This window comes from Trachemys scripta, chromosome 4, assembly GCF_013100865.1.
Source record: "Trachemys scripta elegans isolate TJP31775 chromosome 4, CAS_Tse_1.0, whole genome shotgun sequence".
Lineage (NCBI taxonomy): Eukaryota > Metazoa > Chordata > Testudines > Emydidae > Trachemys > Trachemys scripta.
In genome coordinates this window covers 127,262,435-127,288,603 of record NC_048301.1, presented here as the reverse complement: position 1 = coordinate 127,288,603, position 26,169 = coordinate 127,262,435, and the positions used below count along the sequence as shown (strand labels likewise).

At 49.9% G+C, this 26,169-nt stretch overlaps 1 protein-coding gene across 2 annotated transcripts in view; it reads left to right on the top strand.

The window, feature by feature from the left end:
• GRM4 (glutamate metabotropic receptor 4) overlaps nt 1-26,169 on the top strand; it is a 217,772-nt gene that overhangs the window by 166,629 nt on the left and 24,974 nt on the right. For both annotated transcript variants that reach the window (XM_034767394.1, XM_034767395.1), the window contains 3 exons: nt 6,319-6,519; nt 11,754-11,890; nt 19,522-20,457. In XM_034767394.1, coding sequence (XP_034623285.1) covers nt 6,319-6,519; nt 11,754-11,890; nt 19,522-20,457 — 1,274 coding nt within the window. The remainder of the gene's footprint in view (nt 1-6,318; nt 6,520-11,753; nt 11,891-19,521; nt 20,458-26,169) is intronic.

Genomic DNA, 26,169 nt, shown 5'->3' with positions numbered 1-26,169 from the left:
ACGACTCTCTCTTCCCTTCTGCTTGCCTGGGCAGGCAGCTGCCATTCTAGGTGGTGGAAGCGATGCCTCATGTTCCCTCCAGGGATGCGCACACCATGCTCTCTCTCACTTCTGCTCTTCCTGGCTTCTGGCCCTTTAATCTTAATGGAGCATCGCAGACACTGGAGGTATTATGGTGGCTATTTGTGTACAGAGAAAAGCAGAATAGAAATCTCTGCCCTGGCTCCAGAGGAGTGGGAAACTTAGAGAGCGTAGATGGTTCAGGAGCAATGATGTGTTAGGGGTATCGCAGGGTGGGAGAGATGAGGGAGGAAGATTGTGAATAAAGGGAGTTAATCCCTAGGACCACCCATTGGTGGGACCTAAACAGGATGCATTGAGGCCTCAGCCCTCAATGAGACCTCCCAAGGGAACCATGAATTATGCTGTGTGCCAAAGGTCTAGCTACTCAGAAAGCATGTAGTCTTACATTTCTGTGATTCTATGTGGGTTGGCCTGCAGGTACAGTACCCTGGTGTCCTCCATTGTCTGCACTGTCTGAAGTGGTGCGAGGAGTCCCGTAGGTGGCTACAAATAACCAAATGTTGCTCCCCTACTGCTGGCTTTTCTCCCAATTGTCATGCGTGGAGGGCTTCGTGAGCAGTCAGAAGACACTGAATGGCAGAGAATGGTACTGGCTGGCCGGCCACCACGGGCAGTGGGGCAGGTGGCATCCAGTGCTGTGGATGATGTCCTAGAAAGAGATGTCCTTCTGGGGAAGGGGCTAGGGCAGAGCGAAAGGAGGTTCTGGGTTCGGGCTCGCTGGAAAGGTGGCTGAGGACTGGCCCCTTTTTGTTCCATTTGTGATCAGAACTTTGGTAGCCGAATGGTTAAAGCCCAGCTGATTTGGGCTTTGTCGCAAAGATGGCATTGGCTCAGCTGCACAGAGGGGATTCTGGTTCCAAGCAAGAGGAGCATGCTTGCACACTGTGCCTTTCCTTCTGCTGGCTGGTCACACAGAGGACAACAGCCAATTACTGTTACCAGCTAACAAAGCTACTCCTCTAGCTCAGGTGACCCAGGCCTTCTCCTTTGGTGATGAATGTACCAGGTTCAAATCCAGCTGATGAACTGGCCTCTGGGCTATTGTGCAAGCCTGAGATTGAGTCTCCATCTTCTCCTCTCTTCCCCAACCATCTCCTTCTTGTTGCTCTCTCTGCTCTCTCCTGTTCCTCCAGCCCGAGTCCCCACCCAGCTTGGGCAGGGGGGATGCCCAGCACAAACACGCTCTGCCTGGGGAATGTACACGGTGCTCCTGCTGGAAGGGGCTGGGAGAGCGCTTGCAGGATACACATATCAGCACCGCTCCCAGGTGCAAGACAGAATCTCACTGCAGCACTCCCTTATCTCTTTCTGTACTACCTTTATCTCACCCTCCTCAGACAACCAAACCCAGCCATCCCCTTATGTCCTTGGCCGAGGCTCAGGCGTGGCTTGGCCATCAGACATGCTGTGCTGTCTCCACTCGTCTCAGACATGCCACGAGGCAGGGAGAACAGACGGGAGGTGAGAGCATCATGGCCTGAAGCACGGCGAAGACCAGGACCATCCGGTCTCTGCATGGGACAGGTGCCTTTTAATCACATGCTGCGCTGTCTTCCAGCTCTGCAGAGCGATGCATCACGTTCTGGGCTCCAAGGCTCACATTTAATAGAATCATAGAAGATTAAGGTTGGAAGAGACCTCAGGAGATCATCTAATCTAACCTCCTGCTCAAAGCAGGACCAACACCAACTAAATCATCCCAGCCAGGGCTTTGTCAAGCTTGACCTTAAAAACCTCTAAGGATGGAGATTCCACCACCTCCCAAGGTAACCCATTCCAGTGCTTCACCACCCTCCTAGTGAAATAGTGTTTCCTAATATCCAACCTAGACCTCCCCCACTGCAACTTGAGACCATTGCTCCTTGTTCTGTCATCTGCCACCACTGAGAACAGCCTAGCTCCATCCTCTTTGGAACCCCCCCTTCAGGTAGTTGAAGGCTGCTATCAAACTTCCCCTCACTCTTCTCTTCTGCAGACTGACTAAACAAGCAGTGTTCCTTTCTCAGTGTTCCTTTTCTCCTCGGCCCCTCCAGGGCTCGCTGCCTAGCGGGGACTGCTTCAAACCCACCCGGAGAAGCCTTTGTGCTGCTTACGCTCTTCGTGTTCCCTTCCCCGCAGGGCTTTGATGTGCGCGAAGCCTGGCGGCAAGGTGGCAGCTCCCAGAACCAGCTGGATGGACTGGCTTTGAACCCAGTTCCTCATTGGTTTCGCTTTGCAGGGGCAGAAGGGATGTTTCACTTCAGTTCCCGTCCCCCGGGGCCTGCCCTGAATTTTCTTTGCGTTCATGGTTCAGAAGAGCCGATAACTTCCAATTTTACGTGTGTTTTTTCCCCCAGGGGCTCCGTACGAGCCATGTGAATGCGGCGGAATCTTAATTCCAAACCAGCCCTGCTAGAAAAGAGATACAGGCCTGACCTGTAACCATAGATTCCCCACCCGATCAGATCAGGAGCTTCGCTTGGCTGCTCTGGCCCACATCTACCCAAAAAGGTCATGACTTCCCATGAAGCATCTCTAGGCTTGGGGTTGTGTAACCAAACCTGGAGGCTTTTAGCCATTGCCTCTCTAGGGGACTCCCTTCCAGGCCAGCCTCTGGGGAGATCAAACCTGGCATTGCCCCATTGCTTAGCTGTGACTAGAGTCGCTGTGGCTCCCTCCTGACACATCTTGGGGTCTTTTGGCCAGGTTCCTAGCACAACGGGGTGGGGTAGGGAAGACAGAGTGGCGTGGTGCAGCTTCTCCCTCGCCCCATTTGCTGGGTGCTGTGGGGAGCTGGGAACTTGCTGCCAGTGCTGCTCGGAAATGAGGAGGAGCAGAGACCCTTCATCGCCCCTGGCTACACCATGGCGTGGGGGGTGACAGAAGCACATCTCAAGGCACTGAGGCTTCTGAACCTTTGGCTTCGAATTCTAATCTACCCTTGCAATCTCCTGAGGCCTGCACCTCGCTGGGTTGGGTACTGAGTGGCCTGGGGACATTTTACCCTTGTGCAGGGACTGCCACAAGTAGCCTGATTCCTAGAGCCCCCCAGTGGTAGAGAAGAGTCGTAGTGAATATAAAGGGGATTTTTGACTCAGGCGGCTGGAGTCAGGCAGACCCTGTGGTTCTCTCTGGCTCTCTAACTCCCAGCCTGTGCTGCCTGGAGTTATCACACAGGGTCTCCCTAAGGCCCGGCCTGAAATCAGAAACCCTGGAAGGACCTGTACAATCCAGTGCACAACATTCCCCAAAATCACCCCCATGCTGTCCCCACACAGTGTCTCCCTAGTACCGTTCCTACCACTCCTGGTAGCTGAATGCCCCCTCGGATGGTTCCTCACAGGCCCTCACTTCACAAAGCCCACTCCTTGCCCTGGGTTAAAGCCCCCATCTGCTTTGCCGAGCTCCCATGACATTAGCCCTCTATGCTTGGTGTCACTCAGCTGGGCATCTGGAGGGTTCTGTTATTGGATGTGATGCTGGAGTAGCGGGAAAGCCCCTATTGGCCACACACTACTGCAGCGCCACACCACGGGGGACTCTTTCTTAGCTCTAATTAACAGCGTGTTACGTTAATCGGTGTCTTTCGCTAAATGATTAACATGTTTCAAGTCCCATTAGGAGCGGTTATGACAGGGAAAGGCAGGCAGCTGTCGCTGGTAATTACTGCACACTTGAATGATTCCACCATCTAGGGCTAGCGGGCGAGGTGGGGAATCAATCTATGGGTCAGCGCCTGGGGGAGCGGAGAGGGCGGGTGGGGGAGTAGGATGGGAGGAGAGTTCAAGGGGGGGTGGGGAGGGAGGTGGGGAGAGCATGGTAGAGGATGCGTGGCTAGTGATGGATGTTGCACAGACAGTCCCTTGACACTGCGGATAGCTCCCGAGAGACTGATACTGTCACAGCTGATGGTGAGATTGATGAGCCCAGCATGCTGGAGGATGAATAATATTTGCATAAGCTGTAGCTCAGGCTGTGACTTGGGGATGCCAGAGAACATGTGCCGTGTGGCCCAGTGCCAACTGCAGACAGCTCTAGTGGGGTGTAAATAAAACAATCCACAGGCCAGGCTCAAGGGTGAAGTGGAGGAGAAGCTCAGGACGGGGTCTGAATTTAGGGGCTAGCCACAGTCCTGAGCTCTCCAGGGAGAGGCGTACAGGGAGCATCTTCCCATCGTGAAGCGAGAGTGTTGTGACTCCCTATGGGCAATCAGGAATCAAGTCTTCTGCTCAGGGCTGGCCAAAAATAGTCTATCTGTTTTTTGACAGAAAATTGGGATTTCGACAAAATGGAATTTTACATGAACAGCATATACCTTCTGTGGGATATTTCAATTTTTTGTCTAAAAACAGAACATCGGAAAATGGAAGTGGTTTTGGCTGAAAATGAAAATAATCTGATTTTGAAATGCCACCACGGTGCCTCCTGGAAGTTGTAGTTCAGTTGTATCATATGCCAGGTTCTTCAGTTGGACTTTATCTCCCAGAATGCACTGTGGCATGCGACTGCCATGATACATCACCTCCATTCATGGGGGTGGTGGTAATGTCATTATGAATCATGGGAGATGTAGTCCAACCAGGGAGCCCAGCCTATAGAGGCATATGAGGCACCTGACCTACAACCCCCATTAGGCACCATGATGGCATTTCAGAATTGAATATTTTGATTTTAAACTGAAGTATTTCAGTTTTTAATTTTTCATTGAAAACTTGAAATTTTACAACCATGTCTAGTTATACCAAATAAGCTCTAGGCAACACATTGCCTCCCTCCCAGTTAAGTATTTCAGGGGTCCTGTATAATGGTGATCACACTGACCAGGAAGGATCTGTGACAAGCTCTGCACTTGTAATGGCTTGCAGAGGATCTGCCAGGTTATTCTAATGCTCCTGGATGTCCTGCCTCCAGAAGGTGGGACTTCCTGGAAATGTTTATTGCAGTACTGGGAAGTTTGGCAGAGCTGGAGGAGGTATCTCCCTAAGGCAGTGCTTGCAGTGTAATGAGATGACATCTTTCCATTCCAGCCATGGGTACCGGGCTTTGGATATTGGCTATAGTTTGCCGCAGCTTCAGAACTGTCCACTGCAGCCTCATTCAAGTTCCATGAAGAGTTTGGGGCTTGCTTGGAATATATTTTCACCCTGATGCTGTTTACTGTGTAAAGTTTATGTACCATAAACTTCCTGGCTGGGAAAGATGAGTTCTAACTAGCTGAAGAATTTTATGGGCTTTAGAGTAGAGATCAGTGTTAAGATGGAAGTGCGAAACAACTATAAGTGATTAAATGATGCTGCTATGCGTCTCAGGGGAACTTCTGCACAATAGATGTCTAGCAGCTCACAGCTACGCCCAGAGAAATATATGTGTCAGTGATGTGCTCAGAGTATAAAATTCAGATCAGGATTACATATACCTCAGTATTTGGGAGTATTCGAATCAGAGTAATGGTTCTATCTAGGAATTTAGATAGGACTTATCTATTATTATCTGTAACATATCTGCCTGGTATGATGAGGCTCCTTTGAGCTTATGATTGAAATAAACAAGGCAGACAAAGAAACGACTGTTTTGCAGTTGTGGAATTAGGGTGCAGAGAAAGATTAAAGGGGCAGATTCTCAGAGATGTGGGGAACCCACAGCTCCAACTGCAGTCGCCGTCACGGGATTTGCAAGCCATCATCTGTTCTGAAAAAAGCAGGCCCCTGATGACTGGTCTAAGGTGTCACAGCAGGTGAGAGGCAGAGCTGGGAGTAGATTGTGAGTCCCCAGCTTTAAACCGCAAACCATCCTTCCTGCCCGTTTATTATTCGGCCTGGTTTTCAGAACAGCTGAGCACCTGCGCCTCTGACTGAACTTAATGGGAGTCACTCTTAAAATCAGAGCCTTTCTACATTACTAGATCCCACAAGCATGGCTGTATCGGGAATGGTGTAAGGCAGAAGTGCCAGCTTCTTCTAGCAGCAATAAATGGCTGTAGTGAGCTCCCAGATACAGTAGTACCATCCTTATCCCAGATACTTGGTACCGTAGGGACAAGAGAACGTATGCTGGCTCTGGGGAAACTCCCTCAGACCTGAGTTCAGTCTTTCCTTGCAGTAATCACTCTAGGAAATGGGGGAGGCCATCAGTAGCTCCCAGCTCTGGCAATCCCAGCGGGAAGAACTGTGGAAAGTATGGTGGCTGCCATGGGATTGGCTGAAGGGAGAGACCAGTGAGCTGATACTGCCATGGCCCCATGTTGTGTGTTTGCAGACCGCGAGCGGATTGGCCAGGACTCCTCGTACGAGCAGGAGGGGAAGGTGCAGTTCGTCATTGACGCTGTGTATGCCATGGGCCATGCCCTGCACAACATGCACAAGAGCCTGTGTCCCGGCAAGGTCGGCCTTTGCCCCAGGATGGACCCGGTGGACGGCGTGGAGCTGCTCAAGTACATCCGCAATGTCAACTTCTCAGGTCTGTCTGTCTGCAGGGGGTCACGCTGTCTGGCCTTCAACATGGCGGAGGGGTGGGGGTGAGGGGGGGCGTGGTAAGAGAGGAACAAGGACCAATTGTGCTCTGAGTAACTGGAGAATGACTCTGGTAAAGTCACTGGAGTTACTCCAGATCTACAGGGCTGTGAATGAAAGTGGAACCAGGTCTCTTCTGCTCTCGGCCTGGACTTTCTATTTATTATGTGTATTATGGTAGCAACTAGAAGCCCCAGCTGAGATACACATACACAGTGAGAGACAGTCCTTGCCCTAGAGAGCCTACAATCTAAATAGATGCTGTGGTTTTATTATTGTCCCCACGTTATAGAGAAGGAGCTGAGGCACAGAGTGATTAAGAAGCAGATTTTCAAAAGAGCTCAGCACCCAAGCTGCTGGGCGCTTCTGAAAATTAAGGCTAGGAATGTTAAAGAACGCCAGAGTGATGTAGGAGGACACTGGAAGTCAATAAGACTTGTGCTCCTGAATCACATAAGAGCTTTCAAAAATCCCAGTACTGACCACTTATCTGAGGAGCAAACCCCTCCTGAAAACTCTGGTGATTTTTTCCCAAGGTCACATAGGGAGTCAGCAGCGGGAATCGAACCTAGAGCCTTTACATTGCTAGCCCCAAGCCTTAACACAGCACCACCTTTCCTTATTTAGCTTCCCTTTCTTGTTCTACTTCCATTCCTTCTCTCTTTCCTCTCCCCCTTTGTTGAAATGAGCTCCTCGTCTGATTCATTCTGTTACAGCTTTGTCTTCCTTCAGATCTCCTCTGGAAACTCATCTCTTCCCTGTACTATATCTCTTTAATAAACATTTTCTGTCCCTTCCTTCTTATTACTTCTATTTATCTCTCCCCTGCAATCTCCTCTGCAATCTGTCTTCCTTATTTATTTTTCCTTCTTCCCCTCTTGCTTGATTTTCTGTTCTCTTCTTGTGTTCGTATTTATTTGCACAGTTCATTTGATTTTACTTTAAAGTAAATTTTTTTTTTAAATGTGGCAAAGCTGCAGGCGGCGAAACTCCCCCTTCCAGTAGCCATCCCTTGTGCGCTGTGGGAAATGTTTCTGTGCAGCGAGCAGCTGGTGTGGAGCCGAGGTTGAGCATTGGCCGCCACTGTTTTGAAGTATTTGTATTGCATCCCGGCTCACACCCACTTTCCCTCCCCGGGCTACATCCCCGAGTGCCAAGCTAGGGCAATCCCCGCTGCACATGAGTGGCAGGAGATGTCAAAGCCAATCACTCTGTCAAGCGTAATGAGCTGTGGGGAGGGGAGGGACCGGCGGCAGAGCTACCATTTGCAAACGGAGGGTGTCCACCCTGACCGGCATGCCCAGTGGGAAGCGCGCTGGCACCATGACAGCCAGTAAGGGCAAGCCATCATATTCTTTCCCCCCTCCTCTGCCTCGCTCTGTGGGCCACTGACACCAACGGAGATTCCCTTGCTCAGTCCAAGTCTGAATCAAACCCTGCTTCTTTATCTGAAGGGCTCAGTAGTGCAGTGGGTTAGTGCAGCCCCAGGGGCCTGGATTCAAAGGCTGCCTTGAGTTAAACGAGCCTAATGAGTAATCTCTGCTCCTTGTCGGCCTGCATCACAAAGCTCAGTGCCTGCCTGGCAGCCTGTGTCCCAGCCTGAGGACTCCGATAGCATGGGGTGTTCAGGGAGCAGGGGTAGGGATGTGTCGGTCAGTTGTCTGCACTGTCTGTGTCTCTTGCAAATATAGTTAGCAGAACTGTGTGAGGTCCAGGACTGGAGTAGCAGGAGAATGGCAGGTCAGGATTAAGTGCTTTCAGGGGGAAGCCTATGTCTGGAATAGCGAGGGAGGCTGTGGGTCAAGATTGAGGTGTACCAGCAGAACTGTGCAGAGAAATTATGCACAGCATCTGTCTGGACTAAGCCTGCTTGTAGCCACTGCTTCCAGCCCCTCCATTTCATGAACTCCGCGTTCGCCCAGCCTGTATATAAATGCGAGAGATGCTGTGTGGCTGTTTTCCTCGGCAAGCTGCATAGCTGACTGCTGAGAGGAGATCACCACTCCTGCTGAATGAATGATGTAGCGTCATGATGCCCTGACACTGTATGTGGATTTATTATTCAGTGCTTTAAGAAAGAGACTCCCAGACATCCGAAGATGGTGTGAGACTGTGCAGGCCACTAGCGGGTGGGAAGGGAGCCCTGCAGAGTGCCCTTTGCAATCTGCTTTACACGGGTAATGCGATTGATCGGATAAATGACACAGGTGAGGAAAAGCAGGCTGATTTCCACATGGGAGTGAATTAGTTCTTCTGGCATCTACTCTACATAGTCCTTCTCTCTCGGGCTATGTCTACACCAGAAATGCTACAGCAGGACAGCTGCAGCACTGGAGTGTAGACACGTGCTGCAGTGACGGAAGGGGTTTTTCCATCGTTGTAGTAAATCCACCTCTCCGAGAGGTGGTAGGTAGGTGGAGAGAACAATTCTTCTGTTGACCTAGCAGTGTCTACACTGGACCTTAGGTTGGCTTAGTTAGATTGCACAGGGCATGACATTTTGCACAGCCCCGAGTGATGTAGTTAAGCCAACATAACTTTGTAGTGTCATTTCTCTCTTTTTCTCTCTCAATAATGTGCCCCCCCGTCTTCCCCCTCCCCCCTCTCTGTCATAACCTCTCAGCTTGCCTCTCCGCTTGGCACCTTTTGGAACCATTTGCACTTGTGCAAAGGGTGTGTGAACTGCTACCACCGGTGTGAGTGGAGAATTCTGATCTGGAGGTGTTCTGTGCTGGCCTAAGGCTGCAATCCAACAGGCCGGCCCGACCGGGCAAAGCATCTACGCTCATGCGTCCGTTCCACTGGCCATGAGACTGCAGCACTTCCTAATAGTGAAGTGCCAGGCTTCGCTGAAGAGGGATGGACTTACGCATGTTGTTTAAATGCTTTGCTGAGTTAGGGCCTAAGAGTGACCGCACAAGGTGTGAGGCTGGGGGATACCAGCCCCAGAGTCTCTCCAAACGGTTCTGCCATTACCAGGCCAACAGCCTTCCATATCAGGTCCAAGGAATTTCTAACGACCCCCTCCCTGCAGTATCTAGGCACTGATGATGTGATATTTATTAATTAATTTCAGCCTTGCCAAATTCTAATCGCCTGCTGGCCAAAGGCAATTAAGTAGTTGTTGCCAAGTGAGGAGGCCAGGTGCTGAAGGGAGCTGCACTGACATTCACCAGCTGAGGATCTGACTCCATGCGTTTTTGTTTTTTCATTATCTTCATCTGCATGGGCAAGCGGATTTGTTTTTTTATCTGTTTGTTTATTTTGGATGTTTTAACAAGTTTACAAATCCTTGTGGGTAAATACCAGAGACAAAAGGATCAGTGTCAGAAGTAAGACACGGGGGGGGGTCATTGCTCCCCTCTACTCGGCATGGATGAGGCCACCGCTGGAGTGCTGTGTCCAGGTCCAGGCACCGTGCTTTAGGAGAGATGTAGAGAAATGGGAGAAAGTCCAGAGGAGAACAACAACAATGCTACAAGGTTTAGAAAACCTGACCTGTGAGGAAAGGTTAAAAAAAACCTGGGCATGGTTAGTCTTGAAAAAAGAAGACGGAGGGGGGCAGGACCTGACTACAGTCTTCAAATATGCTAATAACTGTTAAAAAGAGGATGGTGATCAATTCTTCTCCACAGCCACTGAAGGTAGGACAAGAAGTAATGGGTTTAATCTGCAGCAAGGAAGACTTGGGTTAGATATTAGGAAAAACTTACTATCAGGGTAGTTAAGCTCTGGAACAGGCTTCCAAGGGAGGTTGTGGAATCCCCATCATTGGAAGTTTTTAAAAACAGGTTGGATAAACCCCTGTCAGGGAAGCTTTAGGTTTACTTGGTCCAGCCGCAGTGCAGGGGGCTGGACTCGATGACTTCTCGAGGTCCCTTCCAGCCCTGCGTTTCTACAATTCTACGATCATCAGTACAACAGTGAGCTTTTGTTTAGAGAAACCTTCTGCAGTAATATAATCATCAAATCTCTCTGTTTAAAAGGATGTTGGCATATTGCAGAGGGAGCCCCTTTATACTCCCCAGGATGTGTTGTTTCTGTGATTTTATTAAATGGAGTGAAACTTCTGTTTACGCATTATTTATCAAACCAGGCATTTCTAGCCAAATGTTGTTAATAAAAATTGGGACAGGTGTGCTCTTTGTTTAGAAGGCAAATGTAGTTTTGTCTGACTATTGAATTAATGGTAACCAAATAGCTAAGTATCCATTTGTCCTCTGTCTCTACAGGCTGGTAAATTGTCCTAGCAGGTTTGCAAGGCTGGTTTATTTTTTTTAATAGTATTTATCAAATGTCACCAGAATCCATGACACTGGGAAGATACTATGGAAGAAGAGAATAATCTAAGGCAAACTTTTTTTTCCGCCTACCACTTGAAAATTGCTGAGGGTGTTGGCGAACCACTTAATGATCTTTCCAAATGTTGTGTGTATCGTTAGCTAACTATTGTAAAGTGCTTTGGATAAAAGCATTATATAAAAAAAACTGTAATAATAATTAACTTCTTTTGTTCTACAAATAAAATCACACAACTCATATTTTAATATCAGTAGTCTTACCTTTCTAATGCGATGGATGTGCCCTCTCTCCCCCGCCACGGCAGCTCCCGAGCTGTGGCTGGGAAGGAGTGGGGGTCTTTCCCCCATGGTGGCAGCCCCCGAGCTGAGGCAGGAAGGGGGGCCGTGTCTCCCCGGCAGCCCTGGAGCTGGGGAAAGTCGCCTCTTTCTCTGGCCACCACAGTCCTGCATGTCCCAAATTCCCCCCACCTCTTCTCACCTCACTTCCCCCTCCCAGTTACCCTCTATTCCCCCCAAGGCCACCACCTGACCTTACATGCGTGTCTTCTCCAGGGTTCAGGCACCTAATTAGTGGTGCCACGCCTGCGGGGCTCCACTAATTAGGTGGGTGGCTCTTCGTTCCCTCGTGTGCGACCACGCAGGTATGCACCTTAGAGGGAACTATCCGCGGACCACCTGAATGGAGCTCGTGGACCACTGATGGTCCGCAGACCACAGTTTGAGAACCTCTGATCTAAGGACTCCACGGAAGTTAATAGCAAAGATCCCATTGACTTTATCAGGAGTTGAATGGGACACTGCGCTAGATGGATCAGACACACTGCACATCATTGGAGCAGATGTTGCTTTGCTCTCTGATGTTAACTTTCCTGTCTTGCAGGCATTGCTGGGATGCCGGTGACGTTTAACGAGAATGGAGATGCACCTGGCCGTTATGACATCTACCAATACCAGATCAAAAATTCTACTGCTGAGTACAAAGTCATTGGGCACTGGACCGATCACCTGCACTTAAAAGTAAGACCTTGGACTGGTTTTGCATTTGGCTGTGGAGTCAGTGGAGATGGTCCCAGCAAAGAGACAGGGCCAACAGCTTTATCCCTTCATCCCTAGAGCTTCCATTAGGGAGCATTGCATTAGTTGAAGAGAGGTGACGTGGGATTGGGAATTCCAAAACTAGACACACCAACCAATTCCACTAATTGTGCCGAACCGTTCCCAGCCTGTGTTCAATACACCATTAAGATATATCATACCCCCCAACAAACAAACAAACCCTACCTAAAAAGAACGTTATTAAGATTGTAAAATCAAGCCGTCAAAAGTTAGGAAATGCTAGAGTTGAAGTTGTTTGTGCTACGTTAATTCAACCCCCCTTATGTATCTTCATCATGATATTGTGTTTAATTACATGGTCCCATGCTACTTTTTCCACTCTTATTTCTCCCCCCCCCCCCCCCCCGGTTTTATAATTTGGCCCAAATCAGGCTGATTTTCACCCTGGGTGGCAAAAGGCACATCCCTGACACAGAGACCATCCCCCCCCCCGTCTAATTGCAAATCCCTCCTTGACAGCACGGGGATGCTAGAGCTTTTCAAAGAAAACATTGCCACAATTTTGTAACCTTTGGGCCAAACAATTTATTTTTTCCCTTGTCTTTGGGGGTCGTTATTCTCTCCTTGTGGCTCACAGCTTGGTCTGTGTTGGGTCTTTGAATGAGAACTAATGAAACCAATGATTCTCTGCCTGTAGCCTTTGCCTCCTTTCACCCCAGAGGTGGCTGCAATTCAGTGCCTGTTGAACTGGTCCCTGTATAGTCTGTGAAGTTATTTGTGTACTTTGGCATCATGGGGTAGATGGTGGTATATTAATAGAAGCCATTATCCTATCATTGCAGCCAAGAATAGGTTTTCAGGCAACAATTTAATCTTTTCCCCTGTTTTTCAAACGCTAGTCGCTCCGGCAACATTATAGGTAGATCTGGACAGGAGAACGTTTTCCTGCCCCATGAGAATGCTTTTGGAATTCCAAAAACAATTTCTCATTTGCACATTTGGACAAAAAAGTCAAAATAATGAAAATGTTCATGAACTGAAAATTAAAAAAAAATTGGATTAGGTCAGTGGAAACGTTTTGATTTGATTTTGCCTTTTTATTTTTTTCTTCAAAGTAACTTAAAATTTCAAAAGAGAAGTCATTTCAAATGGAAAAATGGAACTTTTTGGGGTTTCAAGAATGTCTAAACAGACATTTCCACAATTTTAAATCTACTTTTTTCCCCAACTCTTTTCGAAACAGGAAATTAGTTGAAACTGACTCTTCCCCACAAAGAGTTTCAGCCTTGATGAATCAGTATTTTCTGATGGCTCAGATCTCCACCCTCTCACACAGTTTTCTGTCATGGTGAGCAGACAGGTGTGTGCTAGGAGACGAATGCACTATCATTGCCATTCTAGGGATCTGGAGTCTTACCTATTTTAGAGCTTGTCTACTTGGGGGGTTTAATCTACAGCTTTTTGATGTGCATCAGTTCACGTGCAATACGCAAGCCGCAGTAACAGCGTACACACAGGATGGTGTGCCCTCTATCCATGCATGTCATTGTGTATCTGTGGTGGCGGTTTGCTGCAGACTCAGGACGTGGTATCCCATGGTGCTTTGCTTCACTGCTGAGCAGTGTGCATTCTGGGATTTTTCTCGCTGTGAACAGTGGGATGTAGAGCAGCAGCCAGGTGAATTCACATTTAAAAAAAATCCCATGATTCATCTGTCTCCCCCCCCCCGTTTTTTTTGGGGGGGGGGGGGGGGGGGCGCGTTAGTGCCATTTTTGAAGTTCTGCTGGCCAGCATGGACCTAACAATGCTCCATGCCACTATGTAGACAACCTTGAATATGCAGTGGCCACTTGCGGGCTATTTCAGCATTTAAAGCCGGATAAATTTGGCTTTGGACTTCGCCTACTGAACCAGCAACCAGTTGATGTCACAGTAGCAGCTCCTCCGGCAGCAGGAGAGTTTTCAGTGTTGGTGGATCCAGGGTGAGAATGAAGAAACAGAGGAAGACACCAAACAAGTGATAGTACAGGACTGATTCCTGGAGCAGCTTCACAGCATGCAGCGACGCTTTGGGACTTGGGATTGGTGGGGGAAGTTTGTTCTGAGCTAACAGGAAGTTGTGAGAGAATTTCAGGATGGAGAAGGCAACCATTTTCGAGATATGTGCTGAACTAACCCTGGGAGCTGCAGTAGCAGCATACCAACATGTGGGGCTCCGTACCCATGGAGAAGCGGGTCACCACTGGCATCTGGAAGCTGGCTGCCCCCAAATGCAACCGGTCCATAGTGCACCAGTATGGTGTGGGGAGATTGACCATTGGGTTATTGTCATGCAGGTGTGTGAAGCCATGGAAGAGAGATTGTAGCACCGGGTTCTGAAGCTTGGTAATGGTCAGGAGTTTATTGATGGCTTTGCACACACGGGTTCCCAAACTGTACTGGGGCAACTGAAGGGACCCAGGTGCCTATTGTTTGCTCTACCCCTACTCAGGGTTCAGAATTCAGAAACACAAAGGGGTATTTCTCCAGGGTGCTCCACAGGCTGGTTGCCCACCAGGAAGATTTGGTGGTAGATTTGCGGACATAAACGCAGGATGTTCTGCAAGGGATCCCAATGCTAGGAGATTTTGGAACTCAGCTTAATTTATCTTAACGGAGAAAGGGCTGGTTGCCCCAAGAACATGACGGACATTAATGGCGTGGACATTTCCTCCGGTTCGTCCTCTGCTTCCCTGGCTAATGAAGCCATTTTCAGGCTGCTTGGACAGAAGGAAGGAGCTATTTAACTACTGCCTCAGTAAAAGCAGAGCGGCAACAGAGTGTACGTTTGGCTGTGTCAAGGCTGCTTCCCCACTCTGAACTTTAGGGTACAAATGTGGGGGCCTGCATGAAAACTTCTAAGCTTAACTACCAGCTTAGATCTGGTCCACTGCCACCATTCCCAAGTGGATTCCCTTCCCTGGGAAGCCTTGAGAAACTCTTCACCAATTCCCTGGTGAATACAGATCCAAACCCCTTGGATCTTAAAACAAGGAGAAATTAACCATCCCCCTCCTTCCTCCCACCAATTCCTGGAGGATCAAGATCCAACCCCCTTGGATCTAAAAAACAAGGAAAAATCAATCAGGTTCTTAAAAAGAAGGCTTTTAATTAAAGAAAAAAGGTAAAAATCATCTCTGTAAAATCAGTATGGAAAATAACTTTACAGGGTAATCAAACTTAGAGCTCAGAGGACCCCCCTCTAGCCTCAGGTTCAAAGTACAGCAAACAGAGATAAACACTCTAGTAAACGGTACATTTACAAGTTGAGAAAACAAAGTAAAACTAAGACGCCTTGCCTGGCTTTTTACTTACAAGTTTGAAATAGGAGAGACTTGTTTAGAAAGATGGGGAGAACCTGGATTGATGTCTGGTCCCTTTCAGTCCCAAGAGCGAATGAACTCCCAAACAAAGAGCACAAACAAAAGCTTTCCCCCCCGCCCCAAGATTTGAAAGTATCTTGTCCCCTTATTGGTCCTTTGGGTCAGGCGTCAGCCAGGTTACCCGAGCTTCTTAACCCTTTACAGGTAAAAGGATTTTGGAGTCTCTGGCCAGGAGGGATTTTATAGTACTGTACACAGGAGAGCTGTTACCCTTCCCTTTATAGTTATGACAGGCTGTTTGAAAGGGAGATGGTGCTCTTGGTGGACTAGTTTGGAAGCAGCATTAAAAACAAACGTTTCAAAGGTTATAGCAACACATTGTATTCCGCAGCAGCCAGTAGGTGTACAATGCAATATAGAAGCAGCCGGTGCAATGTTGTCAGGTTGCTCTTATTCTGAGTCTCAGGCCTGAAATTGTGTAGCTGCACATCCAGCTGTTAACCTGGGGCAAGGGAGAGTTGGGAGTTTTTTGAGCAGCTCAGGGTTTATGAGCCCTGGGAGTGCAACGTTGTGGCAGTCCCTATTGTATCTTGTGTCTTTGCCCGTGTGGTGTAAAACCTTATGAATTAGTGCAAACTTAAGGGCTTTCTGTGGAAAAGGAACAGTCAGCTCCTTACCAAAAATGTTTTTCAGGTTTTTATTATTAAACAATCTATTACGTAACAAAGAGAAATTAACCTTGAACTGAAACGATAATAAAACAATGGCTTTTAATTATTAAATGACACATTTAAAAAGCAGTCTATTCTCTAGCGACAAGGAACCATTTCATTAAACCAGCCGCAAAACGGAGCAGCAAGGTGCAACAGGGCACAATGCAAAGAGTGGCGTTGGGGCTTAAAGCCATAGGTGAGTATACCCCTTCGCTCTGCCTCTTCTGGTTCATGGACCTTCTGAAGCGGAGTGCCAAGGCTTGATGTTGCCAGGGGCGATAGAGGGCTCAGAAGAGCTGTGGTTCCAGTCGCCGCGGTTCTTAGTGCCCTGGGCTAGAGTCTGTGAAGGGACTGGCCTCTCTGGGAGCATGATTTGGTGGCATGGTGGGATGAGTTGTTATTGCCAGAGGCCCATATTGCCCAGGGGCTGCATAATGTGGCTGGGGTGCTGGTTTGCAGTACTGCAGTGCCTGCTACCTAAATAGTAACCCATGTGGCAGCCGGGCATTTTAGTTTGTATCATTTCCAGCAGTTGCCTCTCCATTTTCCTCTGTCTTTCTAGACTGTCCTTGACCATGACGATGCTTTCCCTGGCAACTGCCACACTCTCCTTGGCCACTGCAGTGACCTCCCTGGAGACGTCCTTGTCTGCTTCCCTCTCCGTCCTCAGATACTGCCCTCACCTCTCTGCTGTGTACAGGAGTTTGGGGGCTCTGCAGTGATGTCTGTGAACTTTTCATCAGGAGTTTCCCCTCCCCTGATATTGGCCAGACACTCAGCCATTGATGGCCCCTGTCCTTGGAGGCTTGGCCAGGGCAGGTGCCGGGGATGTGGGAGTAGTAAATATATCACAAATGGTTATTGTTTGTATTCTAGAGAGGCTGTGACAGTATGTGTGTGTGTGTGGGGGGGGTTGTATCTATTTCTGGCTTTACCTCCCTGCGATTCTTCTCAGGCTTGGGGAACCTCGGAGATGGTAAATGGTGTGTGCATTGGGATTTTTGTCTGTTCGGCTTTGTATCTTGGTGGCTGGGGGAGAGTGATTTAATGGGGTTGTGGTCAGGAATTATGTTCCCGGGTTGGTTTTGCCTCGGAGGTGCTTATGTGGCATCAGAGGGATTAGCGGGTGAACATGGGGGCCAGCTGGATACCTCCCTTTTAGGCTGTGCTGACTCTGGATGATATCCTGAGGCAGATGACTAGTGCTGCGTCTACACTACCTCTCTGTTGACCCATCAACATTGAATTAAGTGCTATATCTCTTGCGGATGTGGAGTACAGAAGACAATGTTACAGGCAACTTAGGTTGGCGGAAGGGAGCTGGTAGTGTAGATGCATACATTATTAGGTTAACTTAAGGCTGCTTCCGCCGACCTAAGTTTGTAGTGTAGACCAGGCCTAAACGGCAGAGAATGGCTTTATTTAAGAAGATGAAGGCCCAACCAATGAGATATGCTGGGAAGTTATTCCCTGAGATGGTCCCCTGGAAGTGCTACAGGAGTGGACAGGAGTTGGGAGTTATCCTGAGGGAATGGCTGTGCTGCCAATCCTCATAATGTCTAGACAAAAATTGAGTGTGCCACTGAGGTAGAAATGCCCTGTAACGTGCATTTTTACAGTGAAACAGCTTTGCTGTGGGGATAGAAAAGCTCTTTGTGGCTTTTCACAGGCTTACGTACAGGAAGACCGGGAACAGTGAATGCTTCAGGCAATCATTGCAAAAGCCTATCTATTTTCCTCTGCACTTTCACCCAGTCTGCAGGGGCAATAAAGCAAAATCTAAGGTTGGAAAAATTCTCAATTTTTGTCTAGACATTTGAGCATTGCATGCTCATGTCTATCTCACGTAAATTGAGAACACTAGCTTCTTTTGCTGTAACCACAGTCTCCTGTCACACAAAGGGGTGTTTCCATTATAGAATCATAGGATTGGAAGGGACCTCGAGAGGTCATCTAGTCCAGTCCCCTGCACTCGTGGCAGGACTAAGTATTATCTCGACCACCCCTGACAAGCGTTTGTCTAACCTGCTCTTAAAAATCTCCAGTGATGGAGATTCTACAACCTCCCTAGGCATAGGTATTAAGCAAATCTGCCACAGGTGGTGATGGGGTAGAGGCCACAGCTGCACCATGTTGCCGGCCGCCATTTTGAACTGGCAGACAGGGTGTGAGGGGGAGGGCAGGCGTTTGCCTTGCAGGACAACTGAGGGAAGGGGAAAAGAAAATAGGTATGGGCATGTGCCCTCTAAAATGTGGGTCTGAGAACAGGCTTTAGCATGAGATGGAGGTTGATAGCCCAGCCAGCAGAGCCGCCATTTTGGAAAGGGGAGCCAGGGGCCCGAACAGAAAATGTGGATCAACAGAGGGAAGCGTGGACCTCCATTTCAGAAAGGCTTCTCCCTCACACCTGCCTACAATGGCAGTGGCCATGGGGCGCCTAGAACGGAAGCTAGCACGGTAGGATGGCATCCTCATAATACATTGAAATTTAAATATTTCATTATTTAAAAAATAATAATAATTAAAATGTACATGCTGAGGTTCCCTCTGTAGGATCAGCCTCCTGAGTTCCGGTCTGGGCTGTGCTGCCTAGGAATTGGAGTTGATTGTTGCAGGGCAGAAATGGGGCTTGTCTTCCACATGGCTGGCATCAGGGTACTTGGTCCCGAAGAGATCCTGTCTTTCCAGGGAGATCTCTTCATTGGCCTCTTGAGCTCATCCTCCAATGAGTCTTGCTGGTTATCCTTGGAGGGGAAAGGGGGTGTTAGTGAGCAGGAGGCTCCACTATCTGCCTGGGTTGAGTGGTCACGTAATTATGCAAAGTCCTGTCCAGCTCCTCAAAAAATGGACCAGTTGCATGTTTCCCACCGGACCTTTTCCTGTCATCTCTTGTTTTAACGTATATTCTCCTGAGCTGTTTGCTCTTCATCTAGCGCTGTTCGGCATCCTGGCCATAGCCCCTCTCAGTCATCTGCCCAGCAATGTCCACAAAAAGGGTCTTTATTGCAGTGGCTGGCATGAGAGCTTCCAGCATCGCGCTTCTCCCCAGCTCCTGATGGGATCCAGCATCTCGGCCTGGCTCCACACGGCCGCTCGAGGCATGCTATAGGGCTTCTTGGGTATTATCACAACTGTTGTCGTGTATGGACAAAATGTAGCATCATCCCATCATACATATTGGGGAGGGGACATCCGGTCAACTTGACCCCTGAGCTGGGGAGATCAGTAAAGATCGCCCACAAAGCAGTGTGGGGTAGCCATTGGGAGACTGCCAAAGTAGTTTTCAGTAGCATTGCAGGCACACAAATGATAAAGTGGACTAACTCGATTTTAACTTGCTTTAATCCTGCTTAAACTCCCCAAGTAGACAAGCCCTTAGGCTACCGGTGACTGAGGCAAGCTCACCCAACACTTGCCCACACTGTGCTTAGAGCAAGTCAGTGTTACCAGCCCCTTGTACACTCAAAGGGCTGAGTTCGTTGTTGATCAGCGAGGCCTCTCCTCTCTCTTCCCGCAGATAGAGCGCATGCACTGGCCTGGGGGGGCCCACCAGCTCCCCAGCTCCATCTGCAGCCAGCCGTGCAAGCCGGGCGAGAGGAAGAAGCTGGTGAAGGGCATCCCGTGCTGCTGGCACTGCGAGCGCTGCGACGGCTACCAGTACCAGCTGGACGAGTTCCACTGCAAGATGTGCCGCTTTAACGAGCGCCCCGATGAGAACCACACCAGCTGCGTCCCCATCCCCATCGTGAAGCTGGAGTGGAGCTCGCCCTGGGCTGTGGTGCCCGTCTTCATCGCCCTCATGGGCATTATCGCCACCCTCTTTGTGGTGGTGACGTTCGTGCGCTACAACGACACGCCCATCGTCAAGGCCTCGGGGCGGGAGCTCAGCTACGTGCTGCTGACGGGCATCTTCCTCTGCTACGCCACCACCTTCCTGATGATCGCCGAACCCGGCATGGGCACCTGCTCGCTGCGGCGTATCTTCCTGGGGCTGGGCATGAGCATCAGCTACGCGGCCCTGCTCACCAAGACCAACCGCATCTACCGCATCTTCGAGCAGGGCAAGAAGTCGGTCAGCGCCCCTCGCTTCATCAGCCCCGCCTCCCAGCTGGTCATCACCTTCAGCCTCATCTCTCTGCAGCTGATGGGCGTCTGCATCTGGTTCATTGTGGATCCCTCTCACTCCATCATTGACTATGAGGATCAGCGGACTACGGACCCCCTCTTTGCCCGGGGTATCCTCAAATGTGACATTTCCGACCTGTCTCTCATCTGTTTGCTCGGATACAGCATGCTCCTCATGGTGACGTGCACTGTGTACGCCATTAAGACCCGCGGGGTTCCGGAGACCTTTAATGAAGCCAAACCCATCGGGTTCACCATGTACACGACCTGCATCGTCTGGTTAGCCTTCATCCCCATATTTTTTGGGACGTCACAGTCGGCGGAAAAGGTAAGAGGGAGGGGGTGGGGGAGAGCCTGTGGTTTTGGTTCATGCCCCATGTCCCCCGCTTTGCTGAAAGGTAACAGGATAAGAACGCACGGTGCGGGGAGCAACATGTCCAGAGAGAGGTGTGATGGTTTCCCCCTGTGAGCCTTCTGGATTCGGGATCTCAGTGGGTAAGGGAGCTCCCCCTCCCACTGGAGACCTGCCAGACTAGAGTGAACTCGCTGCCTTTGCTGGTTCTCCCTCTTGTTCTGTCTTCTTTTCCCCCGGCACCTTCTGTCTTTCACTCCATCTTTCTTGTGCTCTTCTTTCACTCCCCTCGTTTCCTTCTCCCTGTGTGTCTCTCTTTATTACTTTCTCTTCCCCAATATTCTCTCTCTCTCATCCCCCTGCCCATCTCCTCCCTGTCAGACAAGGCTGTGTTGAAAGGCAGGCAGTGTGAGTCCTACTGGGCTGGGCTGGCTGAAGTTGTCGCACACAGGACTCTGGCCCAGGATGCAGGGAGTCTGACGGAGGCAGAGCCTGGGTGAGTGAGATAGCCAGGCACGGTTCTCCCGGGCACCTGAAGATTACTGCTCCCACAATTGATGGGTATCACAACCCTCTCCCCAGCCTGAGCATCCCAGCAAATCTGGAGTCTGGCTGCTGTTGTGTTCAGACAAAGTGGGCATGGGTGGGAGATCTCCCAGATGGTTCATGGCTGTGCCCTCACCCCCGTAGTTATTGGCAGTGCCCATAATATACCCTGCTGCCCTAACGCTGACCAAAGCCAGATGCAAAGGCCCCCCTACCCAACCTATACATGCCCTCCGGATGGACTGGTTCATCACTGGTGAACGTGTGTTATAGGTCCCCCTCTCCGGCCGGATGATCCCCCACTCGTGTGACGGCTGCCATCTTGGCTGACACAGTGGGGATTGAGCTGGGGATCTCCAGAGCTAAAAGGACGAGCTGCTACAGCTTGAGCCTCTCGAGGGGTGGGGGTGACTCAACATCTCCCGGACTGTTTTAATGTCCCTGGTGCTGAGAAATGGGATGTGCCGCTGGTAGTGACGGCTGCCATTGCCAGGCTCTGAGCAGAAGCTGTAAGGGGGCCAGGTGTCCTGCTGCTACATGTGTTCTGGCTGCCCCCCCATTGCCTCAGCCCTAGAGTAACTTCATTTCTGGAAACACAGCCAATGGCTGGTAGTTCTGCTGGGAATCCTGGGGAGATTCACAGCCTGCAGTAGGTAAATACCGTCCCATTTGTCTGGTATTAAGCTCAGCCTGGAGGTGAGCTATGTCCTCCTAACACTAAGTGTGGGGCATTGAAAACATGCCACCTCCCAAGCCCAAAGGATCTCATAACCCTCCAGCACAAGTGCAAATAGTCAGGTCTCAGCCCAGCGTCGAAAGCTTTTCAGTAGCCACCCTTGTGACTGGCAGCCTCAACAGACAGGTCAAGGAATGGATGCACCCATGGAGCCCGGTCTCCCCTCACTCTCTTCAAATGGGAGATGAGAATGAGACCCTTAGCTCCTCTTCTCTGCTTGCTAACTGGGCTGACTTGTTTGTGTTCTGCTGGTGCCTAGCCCGGTTGTGCCGGGTCCTGTAATACCCCCAGGGCAGGGACTGTCTCTCCTTGAAAGCTGAAGATTGAAATGGACAAGACAGACCAAAGAAGGACCGTTCTCCTGGTTGTACAGATGGGGAACTGAGGCAGCGAGAGATTTAGGCTGCATCCGCACGGGGAGCTGAAGGTGTCCCTTCCGGCTTGAGGAGACACGCCCGCATTCGCTCTGAGTGAGCTGCTGTGCTAGAAACCGAAGGGTAGCCCTGGGAGCAGAAGGGGTGAGCTACCCCAAATACACGCCAGTCTGTTGGATGGGATCCCACTTGGGGTGGCTAGCCCCTCCTGCTGCTCAGCCCACCGTGGCAACCCCACTTTTTAGCAGGCTAGCTCAATCAGAGCTAGTGCGTCTCCTCAAGCTGGGATTGACGTCTCCAGCTGGAAGCGGAGCCAGACCTTAAGTGACTTGGCTGAGGTCACGCCAGGAGACAGTGGGAGCAGTACCTGGATCTACCTCCTCTCTGCCTTGTCCTCTTCTGCTTCCATTCATCCTCTCTTCTCCCCTCCCCCCCCCGCCCCAACTTCTGTGCAATAAGCCCCCATCTGACTCACTGGATAGTTTCAAGGCACAGGGTGCACCCGGGAAGCTTGCCATGCCACTTCCCACGCCCTGTGTATATACAGAGGGCTCCAGGGTTGCCATTCGGGCGCCTCTGCCCAGCAGTAAAACTCCCTGAAAAACAGGGAAGTTGCGTAACAGCGACACTCTCGGCATTACCAGCCCAGGAGATCTGGGGAGAGAGACAACGAGGAAAAGAAAAACAGCCCCTTGACTCTGCTGTTTCTCTCTCGATTACTGGGTTGCTGTGATTTTAATTAACACCTGCATGTTTTGGCAACACAAGCTCCTGTGACAAATTCCTCCGCTTGGCTGTGGTGGGGGACAGAGAGCACATCTGGTAGCAGGGACCAGGGCAAGCGGAAAACGTAACCCTCTTGCGCCAGGCACCATCACTCCTGGCCCTTGTCTACAGTAGCAAATTACGTGGTGTCAGGCCATGACTCCAAGGAGTCCTGCTGACTAACATGATGTTAAAGGCAACTGTGCAGTCAGTGCAGATAGAAGCAAGTTGGGCCAGAACTTCAGCCGTAATACAGACAGACCAGTGTTAGGAATCATAGTCTCAAAGGAGCGTGGTTAATGAAGAGTATTGTTCCTTATGAAAGTGTGTGTTGCTTCCGATATTCTGCTCTGTTCATCTTGGGGAGACGATCTAAGCCTGGTTGCTCATCTTTAACTCCAGTACTATGATGTACTGCAATAACCAATGGTTATTAACGTCATTGAGCAGTACTATGGGCAGTGGGAGGGATATCAAAAAGGAGGCACTGATCAGCATTCGCTATACCCTGCGTGATACTAGAAACCTAGAATTCTTCTCTGTAGTGGAGTGTCACATTTTCAATAGCTGTGTCTATGACTCTGGGTGCCTATTATCCTCTAGGAGTGTCACTGTGTCAGCAGTGTGGGTGAGAAATGCTATCGAAAATGAAATATTGAGATTGAGATTGTAATTATCTGTCTGTCTAGCTAGCTAGGTGCCTGTCTGTCTGCCTGCAGCATCTATCGGTGGTATCTGTATGATGTCTGTCAATGGCATCTGTCTGGCTAGTCTAGGTGTCTGTGTCTATCGATAGTATCTATCTATATGTCTAGCTAGCTATCTGTCTAGGTATGTATCTACCTATTGATGGTGTGTGTCCATGTAATATAGTATCTGTGTGTCTAAGATTTCTGTCTCTGATGGCGTCTGTCTATCTGGATGTCTGTCCACAGCTTCTGTGGATGGTTTCTGTATAGTATCTGTCTGTCTATGGCATCTCTGTATTTCTCTATTGATGGTAGCAACTTTCTCATCATAAAGTCAGCTCTAAAGAAACCTCCTTTGTAATGAAGTGAGAATGAGCATCCTGAATTTGATAAAGAAAATCTCTGTCCATGGAGCTGACCAAATTCCCTCTCCCAGCCAGAAAAGAAGTCCAGTTTCAAAGTTACTACCACTAACGCTCCCTGCCCCAGCTTTTGTGGTCTGTGACAATGAACCCTTATGCTCTCGTCCCTCTGAAATCTGTAACCGATGAGCCCTTCCCATCTTGCTTTCTTCCATCCTGGCTGCCATCTTGGATTCCCTCTTGCAGGAGTGGGAAGCTTAATCAGACTTGGTCTTTTCTCGGTGCCTCTTGTGCCTGATAGTATCTCAGGGCACTTCCCAGAGCTGGAGATGGTAGGCAGGGGTGTAAAGGTAATAGATTCAGCCCTGCTCCTCCCATCACATTGCTGTCACCCTCACTGATTTTTACTGCAGGGTCCACCTGCTCCACCCCCGCTCTGGCCTCTGCTCTCCCGTGTGCTCTTCTGAAGATGCTGCACGTGCCATGACGTGCTATGTCCACCCCCCATTGCAGAGGCTTCTGCAGGCACTTTCTGGGAATTGCTGGTGGTGGTTGTTGCACCAGACTGGGTCGGTGGAGGAATTTCCCTTGATCCAGAACCTGCGCTCAGAGAAGTGCCAGAACGTGCCCTCCTGTCTGCCTTTGCGCCAGCTGTTGTGGTGGAGTAACACTTGTGTAGGGAGACACAGTGGCGCCTTGAACTCAGTAGCGGCTCCTTGAAGGCTTGGACATTAGAACCTGTTACATCGTGGAGGAGTGCCAGCTCTGGGCACCGGGTTTGTCCCTGCAGTCCTTTTGAAACCTGCCATGAGCTCTTAAATGGAGATCCTTTTCTCTGGTGCATGTGGTTAAACATCCCTCCTGAGGAGATGGCACCTACCAGGGCACCAGAGCGTGCTATTTAAACCTTCCAGCGCCACATTCCAGAGGTGAGATTTGCTACCAAGCCCAGCTGCTCCGGTTAAAAGTAGGAAGGCGAATTAAAGAAAATAAATGGAGCCTCGAGCAGCATTTCCATTTTGATGAGCTGGCAGGGGAGATACTAACAAGAAAGCAGGTTTCTTAAGGAATTATTGCAAAACAAAAGCTCCCTTAAAGCTGCCGTAATGTGCTCGGCACACTGTGGGTAATAAAGATGGAAATGATAATGATTGTAGATTATGCGCAAGGTTGCTCACCTCCTCGCTGCCGCTTGTCATGGGATAATTTAGGGCTGCCAAAAGCTGGCTGTCAAGTAGCAATTCGACAATAAGGCTCGCCTCCCTTTCGGGGCTGGTACGGTGCCGGGTTCCTCAGCACTCAAGCTGCTAACGATCCTATTAGAGGCTAGCACCGTGCTGTCCCCAGCTCCCTTTGGAGGCAACACAGCCGCCCTTCTCGTTAAAGTATACCCACTCCCTCTGCAGCCACTGACCTGTCAGAGAACAGTTTCCTTCATGCGTGCGCTCCCCTGCTGGGGACGGTCGGCTCTGGGACGCACCTGCTTGGTATGGATGGAGGGAGACTAACTTGATATTTCCACGGGAGATGAAGGAAGACGGAGTGCCTAACTCCCTTAGTTTCCATTCGACAATCCCAGTCGGAAGATGGTCAAAATTGGCATCTCTTTGACAGTCCCTCTGCCCCTGCTTGAATTTCACAGCTAAATCCCGGCAGGGGCCGACATTCCCTTTGCTTCCTCAGATAAAGCACTTTGAATTTCAGATGCTGCACCAGCGCTTCCCTGAGCATTTACAAATGTCCGAGGGGCCTGAGTCTCCTCTCGCCTCCACCCCCGGATCTCTGCTTTCTCCACCATTACACCCAGGTGGGAAACCGGGCCCTGCATCTCTTTGCTCTGCAGCTGGGGGCGGAAGATGCGCGTAGACCAGTCTTCTGCACGCTCCTGGGCCCAACTGGGCAAAAAATGTGAATGAAGCTTTTTTGGCCACCCCCCGGAGTCGAGGAGTTCTGTTCAAGTTCGGATTGACGGCCGGCGAGCTCTTCTCCACGGGAGCTTGTGTTTAAACAAAGAAGTTCTTTCCTTCTTATCTTTGCATCTGTCTAACAGCACGTGAACCTGGAGCCTGTGCCTCACAGCTCTCTGCTCTGCTCTGCTCTGCCCTGCCTGGCCGTGTGACCCTTTGGGTTCCCCAGCTACACCCAGTGCTCATACATAGCAGCAGCTGCTCCGCACAGGTGGTATCGCACCTTAGCCCTCTGCCCATCTGTCTGTG